Source organism: Mya arenaria, chromosome 6 (assembly GCF_026914265.1).
Source record: "Mya arenaria isolate MELC-2E11 chromosome 6, ASM2691426v1".
In the NCBI taxonomy this organism is placed as follows: domain Eukaryota; kingdom Metazoa; phylum Mollusca; class Bivalvia; order Myida; family Myidae; genus Mya; species Mya arenaria.
Window position 1 is genome coordinate 11,334,700 of NC_069127.1, and position 12,439 is coordinate 11,347,138.

Here is a 12,439-nt window from a genome sequence, read left to right on the forward strand (position 1 = left end):
ATTAAACATGGATATCCAGTTGTAATAGAGCAAAAATCTATATAAAGTAATGGTTTGATAGTTTTTATCAAATGCTCTAATGAGGTGGGGCATCATTCTCGCATCATTTAATCCCCACGTTTCTTCTATCGAACAACGGTATGCAGACGTACATGTGTCGCTTTTAAACATTATATCCATCAAGTAACACTGACCATACCCTACGATAAAGGTTAACGAAAAAGGTCATACGAAAACACTGAAACATTTGTTGTTGTTTTTCTTTCCGCACAATTCCCCTCACTGCTGACTCCAGTGACCAAAAGGTTCCGAGTTTTACGTTTTCTTTTCATTTCTTCTCTATTCGTCTCTGCTGTATTTATAAAATCAAGAATTTATTTTGTTTCTAACCATAGTTTCCATTACAACTTTTGATTTTCCAATGACATGTATCAACTTATATGTTAGGAGTAATATTATCAATGCGAGGAAGTTTACATTATAACATTTTATTTATTCATAAACATCAAATATGCTACATTTATGCTAAAATTTTGGGTTGGGTTTGCATGTTCATGTGTAGACTGAAACAGGACGCACAATCAAATGAACACCCAGTTAAACGGTCTCGTTCACAGATATTGTGTTGGCATATTTTTATTGTTCAAATTGAGATATTTTACTTACTTTCATAGACAAACACCGAACACCAACTGACAGATACTGATTTTTACAGAATTTAGTAAGACCAAGCCTAAAATGATTCAATTTTCAATAACGTTACTAACGCTTATCGGCAAAATACAGGTAAATATATTTTTTTTGTCCAAGTGTCCGGTAGGCGGTACGTATTAAAGATAAAGCTAATTTGAACTTTTGTAGATGTTTTATTATTACTACAAGCATTTTTTCACATTTCAGACGAAAACATGGGAAAGCAGTCACTCTTTATCTTGTCTATAGTGAAAGCAGGATATTTCATTGTTCTTAAGTCAGTTTGTCGATTAACTGGTACATTGGAATAAATCGTCTACCATTCAGGTAATGACCTTCCTAGGTGATATTTGCAGATGTGCAGCGTCTATATATCGATATTGATACAGCAATAGCATGAGTACATCCATGTCTGGAGAGTGCATGGATGCGAAACAATGGCTCCGACTCTTTCATGAACTGTATACATAAAAAGAGCCAGGTACATTTCCTGGATATTCTAATAGCAAAATGACCAATTTCCATGCTAGAAAGCACTGTCTTCTGTTGCTTCACGACTTCTAACACACTATGTGGGGGGAACGCTCCACACGTGTACTAAACATTAAACAACGTTAGAAAAAAGTTTTCTCTATGAAAAAATAAATTGGTTGAATGTAACCACTGAGCATTCGGTAAAATGATCATATCCGGTGTACGAGGACAAACAATCAAGTGCAAATATAAACAATGAAAAGGAGATCAAGTAGATCCAGAAAGTTCAGCCTGTTTTTGAAATCACAAAACATTCAGCTTCAAAACCTTTAAATATTGAAGGTAGTCAATCGTCTTTGGTGGAATAACCATGATTTAATTCACTGCCGTTTGTAACCTTAAAGAAATGACGATGTAACAATAAGTACGCGCTTCCGAATTGGTGTAAATTGCCAATTAAAGTATCTGTACAATAGCCATACCATCGAATATGACTACATTTGGGTTCTCTGTCGTTTCTATTGTGATTGGTCACAGCTCCTCAATCTCTGTAATGCGGTCTAACGGCTTTGTTTCTATCTTATTTCACTGAATATACTTAATAGCAATGTTGTATTTTCAAAGGTAAATAAACGTTTAGACAGCATCTTTTTGTATACATCGATTGCCAATATATGTTTGAACATTGTTGCCACGTTAATATTTTCGGCCCTTTTCGATGTTTTCTGCTTAATAATAGACATGGTTTTAACATTAATTCTTTGAATTGGAGCAAGCATGTTGTTCTCATGTGGATCTGAGCCATCACTTCTTGAATCGTTGTCTTGCGACATTTCATAGGTTTAAAAATAAATCATTTGATCATATATGTAACTGGCAAAACATTCCTTTCTTTCCCAAAAGTGAAATATGCTGTTAAATTTCATGTTTGTAATTTAGAATTTTTGTCATATTTGTTTCAAAACAGAAAAATTAGACCGCTAAATTTATAACGAAGAGTTAACTTATCGCGGATTTTGCATCGCGATAAGATCATTAAGCTCTCAATGCATGCATTGCACATGGACTTGCTTAACTGTTGCCCCGTTAAAGGAATAATTACCGAGTTTAATAGTGTCTATGTATACACTTGAAATTTAAATGATGCGGCGATGTACTAGATTTACATCTGTTGTTGTGTTTTTGATGGTTTGTGCCGCCCTGGTCAGTGTTATAAATGTCTTTCTTAGAACGAAACTCCATATTGCTTATGGGCCAGCTTCTGGTTTATATTTTATAGGATATAGATCAAGAGGAGATCTGTCGTTGGAATTTTGTCAGGCTGTTCCAGATTTACTTGGTAAGACGTATCAATAAATACAAAGTTCACAGGGCATATCATGTTCAGTATTAATTTACACAATGGAAATAGAATATATGGCAAATGATTGTTTTCTTTGAATGTCTAGTTATGAAATTGTCAGTATGTAACACTGTATGTCTTTTTATAGCCCTATTTCATTAATTTATTATTACTGGAGTTTGTGTTTATATAGCTTAACTTATAATTGATTTTAAGTTTTGAATACATATATTCACGCAGACGAGAATAGCACGAATTTCAGCGAATTATTTGCTACATATATAATTTGTATTGCGATTGCTTTCAATACAGACGTTTGAATTTATTATCTCCTAAAACAACCCATATTATCTTCGGTTCAAAAAGGCTATGTATAGACCATGTCACAAAGCACATATATAACAATACTCATGGTTTACATTACGAGTAAACGCCCTTGTGGTAAAGTTTTTAGAGCCTACTATGTAATGCTCGACGTCGGGTCCGTTTCTTACAAGAAAAACTTATTGTTATTGATTCGTATGTTGATGTTTTTCCTTCTAGTAGGAAGACTAAACATTGACCTTGGGGCGGCACTAAAATCTCCACCTCCACCGGCACTCCAGGATGTGTTGGTAGGTGGCGCATGGAGTCCGAAGATCTGCGTTGCTAGACAACGGATTGCAATCATCATACATTTTCGTGACAGGCAGAAACATTTGGATATTTTAGTATACAATCTTATTCCGGTAATGAAACGACAGAAAGTGTCCTTCCGAATATTTGTTGTAGAACAGGTAATTACGTATGTATATGTTTTGTATTTCGTTAAGAGAATACAAGCATTTATTGATATTTAAATCGGCAAATACAAATGTACAATAGCAATATTTTACCATTGGTAACAAGTCTTGCTCAGACAGAATCGCGAACATATTGGTATTATAATTTTTGTCTCATTGTCACAAAGGACGTCATAATTTCTATACAAATGTATTAGGCAATATGCCACTGTCCGCATCTCTTATTATTACTCAAGTTATATTTATACGATAAGTATTATATAATTTATGCAAAACATGCATTTTTGAGAGACGGAGAACAAATATCATTTATAACAAAAAAAACGTTTCAGTACGGCAATAAAACTTTCAACAAAGGTCGGCTTATGAACATCGGGTTCACGGAAGCGCGGAAGCACGGTGAGTTTGACTGCTTTATCTTCCACGACGTCGATCTAGTACCGGAAGACGACAGAAATATGTACACCTGCTCTGAGAACCCTCGTCATATGTCCCCGGCCGTGGATAAATTTAATTATACGTGAGTAGTATAGGAATGTTGATTGTTCATTTTGTAGTGATTACAAGTGTATTGAGGCTAACAGAGTCAACGGCTCTGCAGACGCCATCATGATACATCCCTACGTACACGAGCGGGCTGGATTGTCCTGGTAAGATGTCCGACTAAATTATGGTCTTGTGCGTAAGGCTTTGTACTATTTTTAAGTCTGCTTTTACATCTGAAAAATCATGATTATAGCAAATTTACCTTAGCCATTGTAATCCTTGTTGAAATTTATTCAAAGCGTTTAAAAACATGACCATACAATTGCCATTGGGAACCTAGATCTCTCAAGAAATATTTATTTGTTAATTTACTATTTCTAGATAACTATTACAATCTTTTTTTGCAAATGTCTTATACTGATGACCGTCGTGCCCAAATAATGCAGAAATGGTCAACATCAAATAATTTCAATAACTTGCATTGGGTTGCGGAAAAAAAGTCATGTAAATGAATTATAAGAGTTGTGCATGTTCAAGGTGAAGTGATAACCTAATTTATAGCATAGCCTGATAAGCACGGAGATAATAATTTCCCTCAGATATCAACCAGGAAGTTTGTCACTATTCCCATTCTCCCCAATATCAGCAAGATATTATCACGTGACATCTATTTTCGAATCAAGTGGTGTGCTTGTCCGGTCATAGTTATTGTTTTAAGTGCTTGTTCAATAAGAAATTTATAATGATAAATTTGCCGTACGATAAAAAAGGTAGTTTCATGAAAGCTAGATTGGCTCCGAAATGTAAAATGAAATTATTCCCAGTTTTAGTGCACTGATGCTTTTTATATTGAAACTCTATTATCACACAGGTTTAAACCTTTTATTTTCTAAGGCAAACTCTGTGTGATGCTCATAGTTTCAAAAATGACAGCATTATCATTGAATAGTTATTTGCATAAGGTACTCTGAATTGTATTCCTCCGTCTGCAGATAGAGTTGGGATCTCTAATCATTGAAGTACTTGGGGTTTACCCATTAGTTTGTTAATATTTGTTTTATTATTAAGTTTCTTTATTAATGCATACTTTGATAAGATTTACCTTTTACGTTTTTTTTTTCTTTATTCAGGATTGTTGGTATAAGAGGTTTTGTGATAGTGAGGTTTGTGAATGTTAACTGGTTTAAACTCCCAGTAAATTTACATTTTACTGACCGTTCCAAGGCGGTACCTTACAATCCTTGATAAACATACCTATTTTATACATTAATATAGTATATAATTATGCAGTGTGCTGCTTGCGGAGTTTTGTGTTGTTGTTCCATGTTTCTATTTTGTGTTTTTTTGTGTTTGTGTTCTATGTCTTTGGCGTTTACCCAGTGCCATAAAACGGGGTTAATGTTTAAACTTTTGGCTAGTGAGCTTGTTTCCGTATTTTTTCACATAAATATTATTTCTTTTAAATAATGTACAAGCTTCTTGCATAGGCAATCTGAGTATGTGCTGTATGATTCAACAAAGATTTAAGAGAGCAGTTCCATATTTGTTAGGCATAAACAATAATAAAATGTTTTGTTCGGCACAAAGCTGTATTCTTCTAAGAACAGCATAATTATAATGTATTGAATAAGACGAAATTACGCATCTTTCAAGTTATCAGTTAATAATGCTTGGATATCGGAAGAAATTGCATTTTTTTTAAATTGATCGGATATATTACAGATGGTTTAGGACGGCCAAATTATTGATATTAAACATGGTCCATGCCGTGGTTTTCTTGTCTTAATTGTGTTTCAGACTGCCATACAAGGCGCTGGTGGGTGGGGTACTCAGCATCAAGGCAGAACATTTCTTCAAGATCAACGGATATTCGAACCTTTACTGGGGCTGGGGCGCTGAGGATGACGATTTGCATAAAAGGTAGGCAGGCTTGAATAGGATTTGAAATTTATGAACGTATATATTAAGCATATTAACGACTGCAGAAATAGTGGAACCGGGCTCTGGGGTTTCAAATATATTCACGGTTATAGATTTTTTTACGACAAAACAACATATACCTCAAGTTCGCAGTTAGGGCCATATTGTTCCATAATCATTGTTCAGTCAATGGTAGGTGCAATATGTCATTGAAATTTCAAAATGCTTTGCCAAATTTGCAAATTACAAGGCAACCTTCTCCTACTTTGGTAAAGTTTAAGACCAGCTTATGAGGGGTTGATTCACTGTCGTGTGTTTAAAGAAAAAAGTAAAAGTTAAAAAACGCAAGTAACGTTGAGAAATCATTTCTGACTTTCTGTAATTTGCCGCATGTTGCCTAGTTAAACATATTCTTAATGACTATTGTAAAACCTACTTCTGCAAATTGTTTTGCATGATGATCGGACAAGTATTAAGAGTGTTACGGCCATTTTTATTCTTAAAAATGTACATTGGAACGATAAAAACAAATGGTTAAAAACGCTGCATTCACCGGGCCAATCGTAATAAAACATCCCAATTAAATTCATTTTAATGCATACAAGTAAACCTTTTTGGCATGAAGTCAAGAATTAGAGGAACATAATATCTAGTAAAAAACATGTTCCTGCTGATTATGAGTGGTTGGGAATAAGTCTTTGAATTAAGTTATAACTACAAACTTGTAATTACTGACCGACTTTCTAGTCCGTTCAAAATCACTGTAACAAAACAACATGTATGCCGTTATTGTGTTAAGTGGTTTCATTGTATAAAGATGTTATATTTTCCAGACTTTTAGCCTCGAAGATAAGTGTTGATCGACCCCCAATCACTATTGGACGGTATAAAATGATAAAACACGACAGAAAAGATGTTTCCCAAGTCAGGTTAGCAACCAAATACTTACAATCAATGAATCAAATGAATACAAGAACAAGTCTAGAAAGAATATCATGTAACAAAAATACTGTTCGGAGACACACAGAGCCCAACATACAACATATATAGGAATGCAAACTACCGTTATCAGTAAATATTCTGTTACCGCCTTGGCACAGTAAGAGAAATATGTTTCAAAAATAACTTGGGGGTGAGGGTCAAACTAGCTGAAGAGACAAGAATTGGTCACATCTGTATTTCTTTCGATTCATAAGAATTCACGCATAACAACGGTAAATTAAAATTCACATATTTTTGTTATAAATTCATTGTAGTTGAATACTATTGCAATTTACAGTGGTATGTCCTTTTCTTCAAATCCATCTTACTGGCAAATAAGGTAGTGGCTATTTAGTATATTCTCCGTGTCGTTGGCTATTGAATGACTGAATGTTTTAACATAACTTTGCACAAGACATTTATCTTTATTAAATAATAACACTCCATTTCTATTGTGTTTTATTAAGTTGATCAGTATTAAATGGTTACCTTACTCACAATTTCAAGCCTTCGATAAGGACAACTGGCACTTTAAGGCAGTGTTCAGTACCTCTTGATACAGTATTGTTCTATACAAATACAGAATAATAAAACTTGTTTTCCAGATTGCAGTTATTGAAAACAGCGAAAACACGTTACTTAAAGGACGGCCTTAATACTTTGGAGTACAAATTGGTTGAAACCCGGCTTGAGAAGTTGTACACACGTATAATAGCGAATGTGGGTGATCCTCCGAAGAATCAGACTGAATATCCAAAAACGGATGTTGGTGATCCGCCGAAGAATCAGACTGAACATCCAAAAGCGGTCCTGGATAATCCGCCGACAAATCTAACTGAATATTCAAAAGCGGATGAGGGTGATCCCCCGAAGAATCAGGCCGAATATCCAAAGGCGGGTGTTGGTGATCCGCCGAAGAATCAGACTGAACATCCAAAAGCGGTCTTGGATGATCCGCCGAAAAATCGAACTGAATATCCAAAAGCGGATGAGGGTGATTCCCCGAAGAATCGAACTGAATTTCCAAAAGCGGATGTGGGTGATCCGAAGAGCAATCAGACTGAAAATCCAATAGCGAATGTGGGTGATCCGCCGAAGAATCAGACTGAACATCCAATAGCGGTCTTGGGTGATCCACCGAAGAATCGAACTAAATAGCCAAACGCGGATGTGGGTGATCCGCCGAGCAATTAGACTGAGAATCCAATAGCGAATGTTGGTGATCCGCCGAAGAATCAGACTGAACATCCAATAGCGGACTTGGGTAATCCACCGAAGAATCGGACTGAATATCCGAAAGCGGATGTGGATGATCAGCCGAACAATCAGATTCAATATCCAAAAGCGGATGTGGGTGATCCGCCGAACAATCAGACTCAATATCCAATAGCGGATGAGAGTGATCCGCCCAACAATCTAATGTGATGGTGTTTTATTTTGTATGGATACTTTTCTTGAACCAGCATAATTTTACCCTTATATATTAATGGGAATGGGTTTTTTAGAGAGAGAGGAGGGGGGACTACTTGCAACGTTTATGGTTCATATTTGCAGGGACATGTAAATGTCCTTATTGTACGTGCCCATGTGATTTATGTCCTTGTTTACATGGATGGATTAATTAATAAACCTACATGCATCTTGACTATTTCCCAAAGTCCTATATGTCCGGGATAAGACCCAACATTTCACTCAGTTTGTTTGAAAGGTTTAGCCGTCTGTGTAAGAAACAACGCTTATTAGCTTGAAGGAACTCTTACAGAAGAAACTGTCGAAAGAAGAGATACCTTATTTTTTCTATATCAGTATCAGAGGAACATTTCTCTACACAGCTTAAATCAATAACAAAACTAGTCGGTATTCACAAATGCGGTGGGTTTACACTTATAAATGCATATAATTACAAGAAAACATGCCATCTATGATTCTTTATAACTTGGTTCTCTGATAGTGTCATTACTGTGCCTTTAAACATTGACTGACACCTATCGTACTTTTATGACTGTGTTTTCTGTTGTTTTTTTAATTACTACTTTAAACATTGTGACGCCAGTATCACCTATAATACTATGAAAACATTGTTCTCCGATAACAGTGTGTGTATACCACGTGATAAATTGCGACATAAATGCTGCCTCGGAAGGCAATATTTTGCTTCGAATGAATACTTTAAACAAAGATAACTTCACTATTTCTTCACCATTTTAAATGAAACTTAGCGCAGTCTACGCCGCTGACGGAGCCCCGCCCTCTATTTGATTGAGAGTTTAGTTTCTTTAACCACTTCGACAAACCTTTTCACAATACGGCCGTCTGACGGAGCACCGTCAAAACATTATTTTGAAAACAGATTGGTCGAAGTATTTGATAAAACTAATCACCTTATCAAACTTCGGTAATAAAACTTAGACGGGGCTCTTTAGGCCGCATAGACTGTCCTTAAAATGGTGTAGTAAAAGAAAAGTTATATTTGATTTAAGTCTTCATTTTGAGCAAAATGTTGCCTTCCGACGTAGTATATACGACGCAATTTAACACGTGGTATACACACACTGGATAATTCAGTTCCAAAACACTTATTCACGACATATAAAGGCTATTGACCTGGTATTCAATATCAAACTTAGTCAATCCTATTGTCAGTCGTCATTGAATGAACGAAGTACGTATATATGCTGGTAGATAGTACTACGCAATCCGATCGACTACATCTATCTTAGATCTAATTAAGACAAATATTGAATACTTACTATGCCTTTCGATCATTTTTAAACGTTTAAAACATACCTCCGTAGTCACGTGCAAAATAAAGAAAAGCATTGAAAGGCAAATATTCCGATAGTGAAACTATTTGATCCGTTATTGGCAACTAACAAAAAGGATTAGATTTTTAAATAGCAATGCGAGATTTATTAAAACACATGTACTACGATTTCCGTTTTGAAATGCGAGGGGCGTACTACGGATGTACAATGAATACCGAACTTACACAGGGACGTACTCCGGATAAACATGAAATACCGACCTTAAACAGGGGTAAATTACGAATGCACATGGAAAACCGACCTAACTGAAGGACGAACTACAGATGTGCATGGCATACCGACCTAGCACAGGAGCGTGGTACGGATCAACATTGAATACCGACCTAACGAATGGGCGGCCTTCGGATGATCATGAAATACCGACCTTACACAGAGGCGGTTTACGGTTGTACTCGGAAAACCGACGAAAAAAGACGTTGTGTCTTACGTAAGCGTTATGACATCATGAGTTATGCGTGTATTTATGTAATTTAACTCATACCTCGCATTCATTCTGATAAAGAGACCACTTAACGATATGATTTCAATGTCAATCTATACAGCTAAGTTTTAAATGTTGCGGCAATGAACTAGATTTACATATATTGCTGTTTTTGGTGGGTTAAAATGAGTCACATTATTATTGCTAACGTATTGGTTCAGTGAAATCTAGTTAAGTAATCAGTTTAGAAAAATGTGTCTCTTTTTGTTTGTTTCCTGTCTATCCTGCAGTCAGATAGTGTTTCTTTCTGTGTCTCCTCTGGTCATGTCGTTTGCTACCATATACGCCGGTCGTATGATATTTTATCCCACCAATTCAACGGTCATATTTTTCCCGCCTTTCCAATGGACATATTGTGTTTCTCCCAACATATTCGCCGGTCATATTATGTTTCTCCCCACATATTCGCCGGTCATTTTATGTTTCTCCCAACTTATTCGCCGGTCATTTTATGTTTATCTCCACATATTCGCCGGCCATATTAGGTTTCTTCCCACCTATCCGCCGGTCATAATGTGTTTCTCCCCACATATTCGCCGGTCATATTATGTATCTCCTCACATATTCGCCGGTCATATTGTGTTTCTCCCTACATATTCGCCGGTCATAATGTGTTTCTCCCCACCCATCCGCCGGTAATATTATATTTCTCCCCACATATTCGCCGGTCATAATGTGTTTCTCCCCACATATTCGCCGGTCATATTGTGTTTTTCCCCACATATTCGCCGGTCATATTGTGTTTCTCCCCACATATTCGTCGGTCATATTATGTTTCTCCCCACATGTTCACGGCTCATATTATGTTTCTCCCCACATATTCGCCGGTCATATTATGTTTCTCCCCACATATTCGCCGGTCATATATAGTGTTTCACCCCACATATTCGCCGGACATATATAGTGTTTCACCCCACATATTCGCCGGACATATATAGTGTTTCACCCCACATATTCGCCGGTCATAACGTCTGCTTTCAGCCTAACCGCCGGTCATATTGTGTTTCTCCCCGTCTATTCGTCGGTCATATTGTTTTTCCTAGAATATCCGCCTGTCATGTTGTGTCTGTTTTAGCCTATCACTATCATTGTTCGCAAGATGTTTTGTTCTAGGAATGGCTACTCGTTTAGTTCAATGTCAATACGCAGTTGATTAAGCAAAGATGTTGTCCAATATGGTCGCCAAAACACAAGCAATGAGTGAGTATTCATATTTGCTAGTTTCCATTACAACTTTTGAGTTTCCTATGATATTTATAAACTTATAAGAAGTAATAGTATCAATGGTTGCACTTAAAAACTATTTGTGTTGTTTTAATTATCCATTGTGCTCAAAATTTGTGGCTTTGGTAAGCATGTTCATGTGAAGACTGAAACAGGACGCACAAACATATGGACTTAGTTAAATGGTGTTGTTCAGAGATTGTTATGTTGGCATTTTTTAATGGTTGAATTGAAATATTTTACTTACTTTCATTAACAAATACAAACAAGACGAAGCTAATGAAAAATTTTGTAGATGTTTTATCATTGCTTCAAGCATTTTGTTCACATTTTACAAGAAATAAAAAAATCAAAGTCTGACCATGTAAAACGTGAACGAGTCTCTTAAAACGAAACTTCAGAGTATAGGCTTTCATGTTTATTTACCTGAACGAATTTGAGATAAGATTGTATAATATCGCAGAGAATGTCAATTTGAAAAAAAATGTGGTAGATTTATCAGTAAACTTCACAACCTTGTTTCCTTTGTATTCTTTTCCTGTGAATCAACATCACGTGCACGGTTATTTGTTTGCAAAGCACATATTCCACGACATAGTTCACGGTGAAGTGTTTGTATAGCACTAACCCCGTACAAACTGATAACAAATGTTTTATCGTATTTCTCTGAATATTCTTAATAGCAATGTTGTATTTTAAAAGTTTAATAAACGTTTAGACGGAACCTTTTTGTATACATCGATTGCCAATATTTGTTTTGACAAAGTTACGCCATAAGAACAGGTGATTTGCTTAAACATTAAAGCTCTCGATGCATGCATCGCACGTGGACTTGCTTAATTGTTGCCCCGTTAATGGAATAATTAACGAATTTTAAAGTGTCTATGTATACACTTGAAATTTAAATGATGCGGCGATGTACCAGATTTACATATGTTGTTGTGTTTTTGATTGTTTGTGCCGCCCTTGACAGTGTTATAAATGTAGGGCAATTGAGTGTCTTTCTTAGAACGAAACTCCATAATGCTTATGGGCCGGATACTGGTTTATATTCTACAGGATTTAAATTAAGAAGAAATATATCTTTGGAATATTGTCAGGCTGTTCCAGATTCACTTGGTAAGATGAGTTAATAAATACAAAGTTCACAACGCATATCATGTTTGGTATTTATGGATACCATGGAAATATAATAAATTGCACGCGTGTGTTTACTTCGGATTGTCAGTAT

General features: G+C 35.9%; 2 protein-coding genes across 2 annotated transcripts in view; both read left to right on the plus strand.

Annotated features, from left to right (window-relative positions):
* Positions 1–2,310: 2,310 nt before the first annotated feature.
* Positions 2,311–8,256, plus strand: LOC128237562 (beta-1,4-N-acetylgalactosaminyltransferase bre-4-like). Its single transcript, XM_052953153.1, has 6 exons — positions 2,311–2,506; positions 3,053–3,285; positions 3,624–3,811; positions 5,575–5,697; positions 6,531–6,626; positions 7,284–8,256. The coding sequence occupies exons 1-6, from the start codon at positions 2,311–2,313 to the stop codon at positions 7,834–7,836; spliced, it is 1,389 nt and encodes a 462-aa protein (XP_052809113.1). The 3' UTR covers positions 7,837–8,256.
* Positions 8,257–10,593: 2,337 nt separating this feature from the next.
* Positions 10,594–12,439, plus strand: part of LOC128237563 (beta-1,4-N-acetylgalactosaminyltransferase bre-4-like) — a 29,953-nt gene continuing 28,107 nt past the window's right edge. The window contains exons 1-2 of the mRNA XM_052953154.1: positions 10,594–10,619; positions 12,218–12,327. Of these exons, the coding sequence (XP_052809114.1) occupies positions 10,594–10,619; positions 12,218–12,327 (136 nt within the window). The remainder of the gene's footprint in view (positions 10,620–12,217; positions 12,328–12,439) is intronic.

Coding starts and splice junctions, on each gene's coding strand:
- LOC128237562 (XM_052953153.1), top strand. CDS start 2,311: ATGCGGCGATGTACTAGATTTACATCTGTTGTTGTGTTTTTGATGGTT. Junction 2,507..3,052: donor GGCTGTTCCAGATTTACTTG/GTAAGACGTATC, acceptor TTTTCCTTCTAG/TAGGAAGACTAAACATTGAC. Junction 3,812..5,574: donor GTGGATAAATTTAATTATAC/GTGAGTAGTATA, acceptor ATTGTGTTTCAG/ACTGCCATACAAGGCGCTGG.